This window comes from Dasypus novemcinctus, chromosome 5 (genome assembly GCF_030445035.2).
Source record: "Dasypus novemcinctus isolate mDasNov1 chromosome 5, mDasNov1.1.hap2, whole genome shotgun sequence".
Classification (NCBI taxonomy): domain Eukaryota; kingdom Metazoa; phylum Chordata; class Mammalia; order Cingulata; family Dasypodidae; genus Dasypus; species Dasypus novemcinctus.
Genome location: NC_080677.1, coordinates 8,460,721 through 8,475,924, shown reverse-complemented (window position 1 = coordinate 8,475,924; position 15,204 = coordinate 8,460,721). Strand labels below are relative to the sequence as shown.

Below are 15,204 nucleotides of genomic sequence, written 5' to 3'. Positions count from 1 at the left end.
TTGCAGAGGGAACGTTGAGCTGCCTTACAGTCTAAAAACCACCAGGAGGTATGGAGTCAGGGCCACTTTCTACAGACTGCACGTGACCAGTGCTCGCAGCCTGCTGGGCCCAAACCTCTCACGGGGACGCACGGAGCTGCGCGCAGTGGCTGCCTCCATGGCGAGCCAAGGGACCCCGTGGACCCACCTGAAGTGGGCGCCTGTGCCTGCGCCCTGCCCAGTGCCCGCCTCCCCATCCGCAGAACGAGCCTCTCATCTTCCACTGGGAAACTGCCTGCGCCGTGGCGTGCAGCCTTGGGGGAGGGCTGCTGGTCACGGCGCCCTGCCGGCCGCCAGCCGAAATCCGATGCGCGCACACTCGGGGTCGGTCCTCCAGGACAGCAGCTGGAGCCCACCGCCCCAGCGGATGGGGGTCCCTGGCTCTGCCTCCAGGACCACGGGCAGCCTTCGCTGGTCGTTTCCAGAACCTCCAAACTGGCTTTTGCTTTTGACTCTGAGCTGTTTGATGGCCTTGCAACAAATTCCGTCCCCTCCACCCACCCAATTACCCAGAGAAAATGCTTGCCATCAGAGAAAACCCCGAGACAACAAGCCCCCGGGTGCAGAGGCAATCCCCTAGCAAAGCCCTATCACGGGCCGATAAGTTAGAGGGCCTGGCAGAAAAAACACCACAGAGGTGGCAGCACTGCTGACACTGATGAATAACAAGCAACAGCAGAGTGATGGCCACGGCGGGCTCTGGTGTTATTTACAAACCCAGATCCCCTCCAAAAGCCCCGTAAGTGGGCTACTTTCACGATGGCAAAGTATATTCATGGAGAAGCTGAGATTTAAAATACATAAACCTGGACTCCCTGGCTCCACTCTTTATTTTCATAGGCAGCTATCAACCTGGGTTTTGAAGGGCGCATTTTGCCTTACTTGAGTCCCCTTGATACTTTCTCCCCCAAAGTAACTGAGAAGTAATCTGAGAAGTAACTCCCTCCAGGGCTCGCTCCTGCCTCCCTTGCGATTCACTCCGTTCTCTCTTGCACGGCTGCTCCTGCTGGCTGGTGCTGGCCCCGTTCTGCCGGGAACCCCCTTCGCAGAGCAGTGCTGACCACCAGGCCGTCTGCTGGAGCCTAAGCTGGACCCTCGGCTGGCAACATCCCAGTGGGTCACCAGTGGCTGGCCAGACCCCTCCACAAGCTCTGCATGCTGCACACGACCAAAGGAAGCCCGTCAACCTGCATGGGTCATTGGCCCAGGCCGCTGAAACAAACACCGCGCAATGCACTGGCTTAAACGCTGGGAAATCACTGGCGCATGGTTTTGAGGCTACAAGAAGTCCAAAATGCAGGGTCAGCTGGCTATGCTTTCTCCCCGAAACTGCGGCATACTGGACTGGCTGCTGGCAGCGATCCTTGGGGTTCCTTATTTTCTGGCATGTGTCAACGCACGCTGCGGCACTGCCTCCTTTCTCTCGAGGCGCTGCTGACTTTCGTCTGGCTTCCCCTCTACACTTCCTTCTGTTTGTAAAGGACTCCATAATCCACATTAAGGCCCAGCTGGATTCAGTGGGGCCACTGCTTAAACGAAGAACCATCTTCAAGAGATCTCATTTATAAAGGGGCCAGAACCACCAGATCACGGAGCAAGACCAAGACCATGTCCAGACTGGACTATGCAATTCACCCCGTGTCGGCGTTTCTCTTGAAGGAAAACTATGCCCAAGTGGATGTTCTCTCCATCTGTCAAAGCAGAAAGCTAGAACATTGGACCTTGGATACTTACAGTTCAAACTCTTTCATGGACCACTTATTCCACAAACGTTGACCATCTACGTGAAGAAACATCCTGGGAGGATACTGAGGTAGACTGATGTTTTCTCAAGTTCCATGGTCCATTTCAACGGGTTATAACTGGCAATGCACGCATCTATAGACGAATACTCTCTCACATACACACCCACACATTTTCTACAGGTGTTGATGTAATTTTAAAGGGTGATGAACACCCGACTGTTGGGGTTAGTCTGGGTGATGGTGATGTTTTTTCCCACACAGAAGCCAACTCACTGGCTTTCCATTTCTGTGTCATAAAATGGGAATGGAGAGTGGATGTAGCTCAAGCAGTTGAGCACCTGCTTTCCATATACAAGGTCTCAGGTTCAACCCCCAGTACCACCTAACAACACAAACAAGCCAACAAATGCAAAAAAAAACTAGGGGGATCCAGTGAAGCACAGTGATTGAGTGCCGCCTTCCTACATACGACGTCCTGGGTTCAATCCCCAGCCCTGGTAGCACAAAAAAAAAAGAAAAGGGGCGGGGGGATGACAAAGCCTGCCCAGCCCGCAGGCTCACTTCAGAGCCTGCACCTGGAGTGCTGCTCACACAGGGCAGGAGACCAGGAACTGGACAGCATGGCCAGGTACAGAACTCTCCTCTGGAACATTCTCTCCTCATGGGGGCAACCTGGGGCTCCACAGAGCTGTCCCAGCCCTCCTCTCACAGCATCAGGGCACCCGGCAGCCACGCTCTTTAGAAGTCTTTCTTCTCCAACAGTCGCTGACGCTCCAGGCTTGTTCTCAGCAGACAAGGAACCTGCCACCACCAGTAGCACATAGACTAACTAGGGAAAGACTCCAGCCCCTTCCTTTTCTCAGCTCCCACAATAATGCCACGTCCCTTGCCACATTTCTTTAGTCCTCAGTAAAGAATGAAAGATTCGGCTGATAGTTGCTTGCACATCAACTCATCCCATCGCCCCGCTCACAGTTCTCTCCTAAAACTCAGCTCCTCGGGTCGAGAACCAGAGCCCTCAGCCTGGCCTGTGAGCTTCCAAGTCAACGGACCTCATGTGCTCACGCCACCTCCTCAAATTCATTTCTTCATCCTTCTTGCCTTTGGCTCTTTACTCATATCTAGTTAAGCCAGCCCTTCTCCTCCAGTGGAGAACCTCACAGTCTGATCTACAGAAAACACTCCAGCTGAAGAGTACTGCATACTACTGAAAAAGAAAAGCGTTTCTGTCGTCAAATGCTTGATAACCCTTAAACGCAGTGGCAGCGGGTCATTTCTGCAGTGCCCTCAGGGCCCTCAAGACTCGAGTGTGCACTGGACATCTTTGGGAGACACCCCGTGCTTCTCCCAATGCTTCCAGCCATAAAGCTTTCACTACGCCGCTCATCTCCAAGGACGAGCGTTCTGAATACCGCACACCAGAAGGAAGCCCGCTTTACTTCCGAGCCCACGGGAAGACTCGTTTTTCACCATGCCCTGCCCAAGGAGCCCCGAACTTCATCATCTTAACGTCAACCTCGCATCCCAGGTCTTGAGCTCTAGTCCAGGTTGGTACTGGGCCCCAGCAATTTCTTTGCTCAAAATCCCATGCCAGCCTGTGGAGGCGCATGCCCTCCCCGGCGGAAGCCAAGAGGAGAGGAGGAAGAGCAGCGGACACCCAGCCGACGGTTCTCACCACGCCGAACCCTGAGTCCACAGCGACGGGGCCGCATCTTCCACTGCCCTGGCACCTGCTCCCAGCCCTCTTACGCCGGGTGGACCCGACGTGACAAAAAGCGCCTGGATTTCCTCCCCCAAATCCGGTCTGGCTCTGAGTCAGTGACTGAAGAAGATGCAAGCCCAGAGCTAAGGCGAGCTCGGGTGAAGGCGCAATTCCTCGCCTCCGCCATCGACCTCCCATTGTTGCCCTGAGTCACTCCAGCATCTGCGTGTCCCTTCATTCCTTTCCTCTTTCCTGCTTCCGCTTGTGCCCCAAGGTGTACATTCCGCGGGTGAACGGAGAAGAGGCTTGGATGAAATGGACTCACAAAAAGAGAATAAAGCGAGATGTCCATCACCCTGGACGCCACACACACCCAGCCAATAGAACACCACGTGCTGGTCCACGGCCACTCGCTCCGCTTTCCCCGTCCACCAACAGGAAGTGGGGGACGAGGGGGAAATGTCCCTGGCTATACATAAACGGACAATTTGAGGCAAGGAAATTCCTACAGATAACCCCAGGGCACGGCCGCCCACCAGCTCCAGCTGTGCAAGGCACCCATCCAAAGCCAACAAGCCTGTTTCCTGCAACACCCCGCGACGTGGGTTCTGACTCCTGAACACCCACCCAACGCTCTCCTGAGCAGGCTGCCCGCTCCGCCCCTTCTTTTCGGTAACTCTGCGCTTGGTGACGCCACACACCTTCTCCGTCTGCGCCCAGGTTCTCGTAGGAGTCCCAGCGGATCAGTGGGTCGGCTGTGTTGTAGTCAACGGTCACCCCGCGATCACTGCGCAGATGGTCGGACCCTGTCCAGGGCAGAGGGAGAAAGCGTTAGTCTCTGCCGAGCTCGGCACCTCTGTCTGTCTGTCTGTCCCGAATGATGAAGGCAGACGAGCTGGCCAGACGCGAGTGCCCCAAGAGAACTGTCTGGATTCACCGAGCCTCCCTGTGTGGGTGGCCGCGCCAGGGGACAGGGAGACGGCGGGCGCTGCCGTCGGCGGGCTGAGTGACGGGTAACGCAGTGCTGGGAAAGGCAACCAAACGACTGCCACCATTGCCCGCTCCAGGCTCTGGGCACTGAGAGCTCCTTCTGGACTCAGGAGCGCGGAGGCCGTTTACACGAGAGGCACCTGCTCTCACTGGAGGCGGTGGGAGAGGCGTGGCTAGAACCCTGGCATTCGGGGCTCCCACCTCTGCGTTCTCCTTTAATCACCATAAGAAGGCAAGCTGGTTTTCACCATGCAAGTCTTGCGTTTAACCATTCAAGCCCAATTCTACAACTGTGGGCTCAGGGAAGGGGGGATAACGTTCCTTTACTATCAAAAACTGAGTTAGCTCTAACCCGTGCTGTGTAGCAGTCCTCCAAACGTTTATTCATCAAACGCAATGAATGTGTCACACTAATGGAAGAAGGTGTTGATGTGGGAGGAGTGGGGGGGGAGTGGGGTGTATGAGAACCTCCTATTTTTAAATGTAACAGTTGTGTGATGTTTGTATCTTTAAAAAAAAAAAAAGATAATAAAAAAAAACCCAAAACTGAATCATAACTTGCATGCACCTGGACCCTGGGGACGAAACTCAGTCTCTTACCTAACAGTGGAGGGACCAGTTCCTTCTTTTTTTCAATTTAATTTAGTTTTATTTTGATTTTAAAATTGATTTTCATCAGAGAATAACAGTAAGATATTGCACATATTTAAGTTCAAACTGCTATACGCAGTCCAAAGCCATCAGCCACCCGGGGGCACTGCCCCGGCACAGTTCTCACTCGCAGACTGGGGCGGTGGGTGCTGGGAGCTCTGGCACGGGCAGGCAGCCACTCACAGCTTCCTCACCACAATGGCCTTTTGGCTGGCAGAGCTGCCAAGCAGCTTTACACCGGGCAGGACGTAAGGTTGCTATAGTTCTTTTCCACATTATGAATGATAAATTGTGACACAATAACCATGATATAAAAACTGAGAAGCCAAACAAATGTATTTTACATAATTTATCATACAAAAATAGGCACAACTAGATGTGGGGGCGTTTTTGGGACTTGGAGTTGTCCTGGGTGGTGCTGCAGGGACACTTACCGGACATTGTATGTCCTCCCATGGCCCACTAGGTGGACTGTGGGAGAGTGTGGGCTATGGTGTGGACCACTGACCATGAGGTGCAGCGGTGCTCAGAGATGTATTCACCAAATGCAATGAATGTCTCATGATGATGGAGGAGGTTGTTGTTATGGGGGGAGGAGTGGGGTGAGGGGGATGGGGGTATATGGGAACCTCATATTTTTTTAATGTGATATTAAAAAAATAAATAAAGACAAAAATATTTGTAACACAGTATTAAAGTACCTAATTCTTAAAAAATTTGTAAATTAATAAAATTACTAATGGGGTTGAAATGAATGTGTGAGGGAAGCAGCCTATTGAAAAAAGGGGGAAATATTACACATTCAATGGCAAGATACACTATTATATTTTAAGGGGATTGGGGCTAGTTTTCAATTAAGGATTATAAAATGTTTCATAATAATAATGCCATTCGTGTTCACTGAAAATGGTCCTTACTTTCTGGACAAGTTAGCAGAAACATTGGGTTTGTCAAGAGGATGAATGTCCTATGGTGTTTTTATAAAAACTCCTGTCTCTTGAATTCCAGAGACATTATCATACAATTTTTAAAAGGCAAATAATTCAAATAGAAACAGCTTGTCTTTACATACAAAGGTAAAACATGGTATTTTGAAAAATACTTGTTTTAGAAAAGGAAATTCCTTCTTAAATGTATTTTTTGTAAGAAGGAAGACTTTGCTCTGCAAATAAATATTTATAGTCAACTGTATTTTGAATCCTTTACCAAAAAAAACCTGTGGTTGGTTGTTTCGGGGAGAAGTACACATGCAGCACAATCTCACAGGAGAGCACCCATAAAGCAGGTTCGCAGTTTGGAGGTCCTGGGCCCAGCGCCACCCACTGGGCCACAAGGCCTTGGGCATGTCCTGCCAGCTCTTGGGTCTTAACTTCCTTATTGTCTCCAAGCCACCACCTCCCCAACCACAGTCCAATATTCTTCTCGTTGTTTTTCATTGTTCATTAGGAGAAAGTTCCCAAACATGCCAGGTAGGAGAGGAGCCTGGCAACCCAATGTACCCGTCACCCGTCTTCACTCACTGTCACCTCGTGCCATCCGGTATTCTGCTAATCTACCCACCTTGGATCTTCTCGGGGGTGGCTGAGAAGACGAGCTCAATCTTCCCATAATCAGGAAAACGGTCATCTAAAAGAGAAATCGTATTTCAACGAACTTGGAAACGATGAGCCCAAATCACAGCGAGGACCATACGGATTAATTCTGCCCCCCGGCTCTGACGGTAGAGAAGAACTATCCTAGAGCTGCATGAGGCACACCCAGTGGCACGCAATGGACGGGTACGTCCATCGTTTTCTATCGTTTTCTCCTTTGAGAGTGCAATGGTAAGTTCTTCCTGAGATTGGTAACGATAACTGGGTCAGTAGTCTAAACCACTGGGCCGAGAGTGAGAGAAACAAGCCGGCAAGTCCATCAGAACCTGGACCCACACTGAACGGGTCCTTGGGACGGGTTGGCGTGGGAAAGTATGTTATGCGTGTGTTTCCACAATTTAACAAAAAAAGGAAGGGTAATAATTGAGAAGACAATTAAGTGCAAGCCGTGATCCTGGACAGCATCTAAGAAGGGAGGAGAAAGGCTCCAAGGGACAGCACTGGGGTGTCTGAAAACACTGGCCTCCAGACTGTAAGCTTTGCATCAATGTTCAATTTCCTGAACCTGACAACCACACTGACGGTGGCTCCGTAAGTCAACTTCCTCATTCCTAGGAAATGCAAGTGGCAGTCTTAAGTGTCCAAGGAGCATGATGCATACAACCTACACTCAAGTGTTCAGGAAATGGACCAAAAAATATACAGATAGGGACGTGGGCGAGGCTCGGTGAATGAGCACCTGCCTTGCACAAACGGGTCCCGGGTTCAATCCCCAGTACCTCCTAAAAAATAATCATAATAAAAGAAAAACCTTATAATACATAGACAGGCAGATGGTTAGATAGGTAGAATGACACAGCAAACGTGGTCAAGTGTTGAAACCGGAGCTCTGGGGCAATCAGGGGCTGCTGGCATGCTCTGTAGGGTCTGTGCACTTTTTGTAACCATCCTGCGAGTCTGGCTGTAGCCCCTCCACCCCACCTGGCCACGTGGGCCCCCTCCTCCACACGCACGGCCACAGCCCCCAGCCTCACCTTTACTGGCATCGTCCAGGTCCTCCTTTCCAAACATAAGCCCGTAGCCCTGCACAGCCCCTGTGTGAAACTGCAGGCGGAAGATGACATCACGGGTGGCTGAGCGGTATTTCTTATGGTAACACTTCACCTGAGTTAAAGAGGGGAAGGAAACAAGGGGAAGCTGTAGCAGGAGAGGTGGGGTGCAGGCGCCCCCACTTTTAGCAGAGGTGTGGCTGTGCTGCACTGCCCGCTCCAAGCTCTGGAAATGCCCCAGCTATGAATGCGCCCCACACTGCGCCTTTGACTGCATGCTTTCCTGAACCGCTAAAGAGGTTTCTGACCTAGTGTGGCTTCGATGGCACCAAAGTTCCAGCGTGCCGCGAATCTTCAGGCAAGGCGTGCCCAGACCCTTTCAGCCTCCTAACGGACACCACTTTGGAAAACATCGGGAAAAAGGAATAATAGGGCTATTTTTTTGTGAGTTTTTTCCAAATTTTAACAACTAATGGTGAGGACGTTCTTTTATCTCAGCTCTCCAGGTTTTACCTTAAAGCCTTTCTATCTCCACAAAAGACAACCAGCTGGTCATTATCAGATGTAACATAACAAATGTAGAGGGGGGAGAGAATAGGGAGAGGAAGGAGAAAAGAGAGAGGAGGAGGGAGGAGGAGAAGGAGGGGGAGGGGGAGAGAGGGAGGGAGGGAGAGAGAGAGACAGAGAAAGAGGGAGAAAGAAAGACATTCATTTTCATGTCCTTGGATTGTCCAGGATCCCAGAAGTAGTTGTTTCAGATAAATCTTCAGACTCATCCCTGAAGTGACATAAAATTAGGCTCAACATCCAGCCTTTCTGGGCGATGGGGCCGACGCCAGCCCTGAGGGGCTCTGGGTCCCCAGCTGGATGAGAGGCAGCTTGCTACAGGACAAGCAGGGCTGTCCCCTCACTCAGGGCCCCAGGGTCCCCCAGCAGGCCCCTTGCAAGGCTCCCCAGTAGAGGCAAAGGGCCGAGTCAGCACAAAATGAGCCGGGGTGGGGGCAGCAGATATGGGAAGGCTGGAGATGCAAGGGTGGGGCCCTTGACTCAGAAGAGACTTTTCTTGGAGAAAGATGGGTTTGAGCTTAACGAGCATGACGTGGACTCGAGATCCTGGAAAATTCCGGGGGTGCCCCATTTAGCTGCCCCATTTAGGCAGAGCCGCTGCTCTGCTAAAGAAACAGGAAAAAGCCACGGGAAGAGGCGGCCCCTGAAGGCCGAGAACACGGGACCTTTTGGACGAGCCCCAACTTCTTTGCCTTGTACAATAAATAAATGAAAAAAATGTAAATACGACAACCATGTCGGCACCCCCGCTGCCTCACGGGTGCTGGCGAGGCCTCCATAAAAGGGGCAGCCTCACTCGCCCCTGTTCAGGCGCCCGGGGTGAAGGTGTGCGTGACTCAAAAACGGTGATTTTGAAGAAACGACCAAGCCTCCGTCTTTCTCTCCGAGGGCCAATGGCACGTTCTCTTTCTGCGTTGCCCTGACCAACGCCACACGCTGGCCCGGCGGAAACCACAGCGATTCCTTGCCTCGCCGCGTTGGAGGCAGAAGCGGAAAGGGAGGTGTGGCCGGGCCGCGCCGCCTTCGGGCGTCCGTGCGTCCTCCAGGCCCTCGGGGGTCCCCGGCTGGGTCTCGGCCTCGGGCCCGGGCGCCGCCTCGCGCTCCGGCTCCTCCGGACCCAGGCTCCGAATCCCGTTTGCTCGTGAGGGCTCCGTCCATGGGGACTGGGGCTCAGCCTAACCCGACTCGGCCTCATCCGCACCTGAGCAGGTCCTCCCAGGACCCCCCTCACCGACGAGCCCGCACCCCCGGGGGGCACGCGGCGGGTCAGGACTCGAGCGCGGCTCTACGGGCGCGGCGATTCGCTCCCCTGGCGCCATCTGAGCCACGAATCTCCCCCCGGCCGTGTCTGAAGAATCTTCCACCGGACCGTGGAGGCCATCATCACTGACCAGCGCTCCCCCCCAGTCTCCCCGAGCCCACACCCTGCACGGCCCCCCACCAGAACGTGGGCTCCGGGTCATTGCGGAGGGAGAGCCTGCAAGGAAGGGGTAAATCCCGCACGGGGCCCCCAAGACCCCCCCCCGCTGCCTCCATCACCCCATGAAGGGTGGCGGGCGTCCGCCTCTCCCCCTTTGCTGCTCCCTTGGGCGCCCGGGGAGTGGGGAAAGGAGACGGAGAGGGCCCCATCCATGCCATTCTTGTCTCGAACGTCATACGTAGAAGCACCAAAGTTTAAAAAAATGAAACCCAAGGCAAGGCCTCCAGAGGCCCAGGGCCCCGGAGAGACCCCACAGTCCCCCCCAACCATGGCCCAGAGACAGCCAGCATCCAGGGAGCCTGCGTCTGCCTGAGGCAGTCAGGGAAGGCTTCTGGGAGGAGGAAGCCCTTGCCAAGGACACAGCATACAGGAAGTGCATGAGGCTGGGGACCCTGGACACGGAGACGAGAACAATTCGCCCATCAGTCATCCAAGAGCTCGTCTCCCGGCAGGCCCACACACCCCTCCAGGCTCGCCCTCTCCCACCTTCTCCAGGAACCTCAGGCGCTGGCTAAATCTCCTCCACCTCCCACTAGTGCTCAGGGCAGCACCTGAAAGCCGGCGCTGTGACTCGCCCCGCAGGCACTCAAACAGTGCAGGCGGAGGCCAAGGGGCAGAGGTCAGCCTGCCTGCGAGGATGGGGTGGGGGCTCCATGCCCCCCGTGGGTGGGCCTGGAGGGCCCTCGGAGCTGGGCTCTCCCCAAGCCCGTGTCTGCCTTGTGCTGGAGGGGTCTGGATATTTTCATACTACTCCTCAAGAACTACTAGGACTCAAACACGGAAGGAACCGGCGTCTGCGCCACTGTCCCAACACCCCCTGCAGCCCTGCGCAAACAGGGCACTTGCCGCGGGGGTCTCTGTGGCTGTTCTGACATCCTGAGAGCCTCACCCGTGAGGGCGAAGCAAGACCACGCTCCCTCTGCGGCACAGCCTGCTGCCTTCCCACTCGTCATGGGAGGGGAAGCGCACCCTCGCCCCTCCCGCTCTGCTCACCCTCGAGAACCGACTCCAGTTCTCGGCAGTGCATGGAAACCTTTGGTGTCTTCCCAGCACGAAGCGCTCCTGGCAACCGCCACCAGCAGGTCATGATCTTGAGGTGACATGTGCCGCCAGCGGCAGCGCCTCGGCTCCCTTTGGCATTCTCCTCGCTGTCCAGCAATCATGAATTATCAACGTCAGGGAATCCTCTCGGCGTTACGGAAGAGAGACAGAAGTGCGCTCCTACCACTCGACGGAAAACTAGCAACATCTGGCTTGATAAGACGACCTCTAATTCCTTTTAAGAGAGAAGGTGATGAACGTTTCACGAAGATTAGTGACCGAAGGATGTGACTCTCCATTTGCCCCTCTGGTTTCAGTATTTTCATTCACTTAGGTCCCTCTAGAAAGCTTCCAGAAAATGTTGCTCTCTGCTTTCAGATTTTTAGAACATCCTCATCTGAAACAATAATCCAGAGGGCTGCCGCCTCATGCCGTGGTGTGGGAAAACACAATAAATGTGAAGCGCTGCATCAGATCCGGTCAAGGGACGTGGGGAGGTCGAGGTTTAAGTCACGACGCACTAGCCACGCTTGATCTTGGGGACGTTACGCAGCCTCTCTGCAGTTTACACGGAAGACAACCTGTACATCTCAACGTCCATGAGAGCTGACACATTCACATGCGTATGTTACTCACAGGCTCTGAACGTCGAGAGAAGCCAGTGACCCTCAAAAATGCTGTTCCAGGTGACTAACGACCGCACTGGGAGGGCCGGCACGGATTCCAGCTCTCCCTCGGCCTGGTGAAGAAGTCTGGAATTTCTTCCCAGAGCTGTGCAATGACACGCCTGTGCCTCGGCAGGACCCGGTGCTGCTGGCGGCAGGAGCCGAGCCCCGCTTGGCCGGCCTGCCCCTGGGGCTGGCTCTTCACGGTGACCGGATTCTGGTGCAGAGGGGTTCACAAGCACCCTGGTGCTGAAGACACTGATGTGCCTGAGCCCCCACGCAGCTATTTTTACTCCAGCCTCTCCACCAACTGTACAGAAAATACGCCTTGGGCCAAGGAAGTCAAGGCGGGGGTTCCACTGCCAGAACACCTGCCTGCAGGCAAAACCTCAGAGCCACACCCTGACTCATCACACTGTCACCGCAGCTGCCTGCCCAGGCCTCAGCGAATTCCTGTCCTCAGGCTGCGAGCCCAAATGTAACAGCTTAACACGCCCGTGAGGTAACCCACATAAAGCCACAGGACCGATGTCACTCACGGACGCTCCCATGGGATTTTCCTCGGAGCTGGAAGTGGTTTCCAGTGGGCGTAATATGGAGATTCACAATGGGCACCGCCAGGAGGTGAGTGGACGTGGGTTGTAAACAAGCACACAGCTACGTCCTCTGTGCTAAGAATGGATCAGGACTCATGGGCTAGCGAGCAAAAAAAGATACACCCAGGGGGAGCAGATGTGGCTCAAGAGGTTGGGCACTCGCCTCCCACGTGGGAGGTCCCGGGTTCTGTTCCCGGTGCCTCCGAAAGAAGACAAGCAAGACACCACAACCATAAATAAATAAACCTTTTTTTAAAAAAAAAGGTACACCCACAGATAATCACAAAATAATGTAGTGCGGGGCTCAGGGGAGGTCTGTATAATCCGCCTGCCGTGGGCACAAAGGCCAAGGAAGGAAGGAACGGCGCTTCCGTTTTCTCTCCTCATAAGAAAGAGTCATTATGGGGTGCGGCCGAGACACCTCCGGGAGGCGGGTGTGTCTTACGGGGCGGGCAGATCGATGCAGCTCGCTCACAGTCCCACAACCACCAGGACAAAACTGAAGCGGCCCGTGGGTCTGCCCAAGGAGGGGGCAGCAAGACGCAACGTGCCGAGGGGGAAGCGTTTCCAAGTCCCAAACCAGAGATACGCAGGCAGGGGCCAGGGAACCAGCTGGAGCGGGCGCCTGGGCCGTGGCCAGGTGAGCCCTGGACTTGCCACCCAGCGGGGTCCCTCGGCAAGGCGACATCCAGCTCAGCGGCCGGGCTGGCGGCTTCTCCCCGCTCATGAACGCAGGGCCCTCTTATCTGACATCTTACTGAGCAGGCTGCGCTCCTGACCTTTTGCAAAGGGTGGACCGAAGAATCTGACTTGTGGTGAAGAGCACATTGCAGAGAAGGGACGGGCCAGGCGTGGGCAGGGAGTGCCGGAGCGGGGAATGGGGTTTAGCTCGCTTGGGGCTCAGGCAGAGCGCGGGCCCCCATGGAGCCTGCAGCCGTCAGGGACGGCGCTTCCACTACCGACCAGACCTGGAGGGGCCACGAACTTAGCTCCACCTCCCCAAGGAGCTTTCTTAACCGGCAGTTGGAACTACCCACGGCCCGTGCAATCTTTGTCGGCAAGCCCCAGTGCAGAATTCCTCATGAGGACAGACAGGTCAATTTGTCTGCAAAAGGCAGTCATGGCATAAGATCAAGGAGGGGGTAAATGAGAGAGGACAAGAGGGCACGGAGGGAGGACAGTGAGCCAGCCCCTGTGGAGCTGCTCCCCTCCTTAGAGAGCTGGAGCACAAAGGGCAGTCTGTGCTGAGGAATCTGCAGGCTTTGGGTGGTACATCTATAAAAGCATTTTCTGCTGCTTAGGATCCTTTCCAAGTCGTGATCCTTGCCAAATTCTTGAGGCGAAATCGCATCGCCTGCATGCTTGAACCTTTACCCGGAAAATGCCCTTTAGCTCAATATCCCCCCTCCGCGGCTTCCTGGACTCACGACAGGCTCACTGAACCTGCAGAGGTGCCCAGCGAGAACGAGAGTGGGTCGACACCAAAGGACGGCCGCAAAACAAAAGCAGGGTGCTTGGCGCGTTTCTACGGCCATTTTCGGTTCATGTGGGGATGAGGAGGGGCTGGAGGGGAGGAATTTGGTACTGCTTCTGAGTACCAGAGCCCCCGGGGACCGAGAGCCAATTTTAAGGGGAGGAAGGAAGGTGCCCTCCTCTGTCCCCAGGGAATACCGCGCCCAAAGCAAGGACCCTTCCTCCACGTTTCCCCCCCACCCCGGGTGCTGAGCCTTGACCAGCGGGGTCTACTCCGTCGGTGGTGGCAGTCCTGCGGCCCCGTCCTTCAAGACGATGACCTGCTCGGCTCTGTCTCGAGCCTGAAACTCTGGGCACTGACGCCCCAAAACCCTGAATCTTCAACTCTCTCCTCGGTGGCACAGGCACTCGGGGACACAGTAGGTGCTCTTGGCACTGGAGCTGTTTGCTTGCTTCTCTCATTAAACAATTTAGAATCTAATCTCTTGGGCCTGGCTCGGCGCAGTGTTCTTTTTTAGGTTCACCACAGTGTGTCAGGGCTGACACTGCAACCACGTGTTCCCAGACGAGAGCTGGTGAAAGGGCACAGCCAAAAGGGTCAGATGGAAAACTACGACCTTTCCCCTCACTATTAACCTCCCTAAACACTCTAGACTTGGCTTGTTTCATGAGTGCAGATAAGAAGCACTTCCGGGTTTCTCAGGGACAGAGAAGTGATCCAAACCTCTCACACAATCAATCGTATCATCACAAGGAAAAATCAGGTTGTGATGGTAAATTCAGCTGTAACCCACGTCATTATTCCAGGCTGCGGGGTCAAAAACTGGATTGCAAACACAGGAAGGATAACCTGAGTAACCACAGATGCTAAAGATATTCCACGTTGGCGAGATTTTCATGCAAAGCTGCAGGAAGCAGACGGCTTTCCCGAGGTCAGTGTGTCCTGTGAAGTGTCGCCACACTTCAAGTGGCGACAGTTCAAGGCAGAGGTGCCCTGTGCCATCAAATAACCGCAGGAGAGCCCAACACCTGCCTTCCAGAAGGCCCGCGTTGTGGTAGATGTTCTTAGAAGACCCCAGCGCTGCAGAGTTACGGGTCGTGAATCATTTGTCACCCCGCACACTGCGGTGGGGGTCCCGGCTCCCACAACGCGAGGTTCTTTAGACGGATAGCACGAGGCAGGCTTTTCCCGGGAGGTGCCAGCCCACCCCGCTTGCTGGCCTTGGCTGGCTGTTCTCTGCCCTCAGCCTCAGGCTCCTGGGCTGGAAGACGGGAAAATAAAAATGCGCCGTGTCCGGGCCAGGGCCTGGTGGGCACTTGACGAGCGGCCGCTCTTTGCGTGGAGTGTCGTCTCCACCCGACGGGCACGGCGGGCGCTGTGCAGTCTCAGGTAGGGGGGCAGAGGCCCCTACACCCACGGTGCAGCATCCCTGGGAGGAGGACGGGGAAGAGGATCTGAGGGTCTAGCTGCGGGCGCGGGATCTGGGAGCACAGACGGACACCATGGGCAGGTGGATCAGCAGGGCAGGGACGGCGCGGCGAGCAGAGCGTGGCAGAGAAGGCAGCGCTAGCGGGAGCAAAGTGACGCAGAGGGAGTGGGGACCAGAGGAGGGA

At 54.8% G+C, this 15,204-nt stretch overlaps 1 protein-coding gene across 5 annotated transcripts in view; it reads right to left on the bottom strand.

The window, feature by feature from the left end:
* TNS3 (tensin 3) overlaps nt 1-15,204 on the bottom strand; it is a 358,050-nt gene that overhangs the window by 112,621 nt on the left and 230,225 nt on the right. For all 5 annotated transcript variants that reach the window (XM_071215053.1, XM_058296654.1, XM_058296655.2 and 2 more), the window contains 3 exons: nt 7,754-7,883; nt 6,688-6,753; nt 4,188-4,292 (listed from right to left, as the gene is read on the bottom strand). In XM_071215053.1, the coding sequence (XP_071071154.1) occupies nt 4,188-4,292; nt 6,688-6,753; nt 7,754-7,883 (301 nt within the window). The remainder of the gene's footprint in view (nt 1-4,187; nt 4,293-6,687; nt 6,754-7,753; nt 7,884-15,204) is intronic.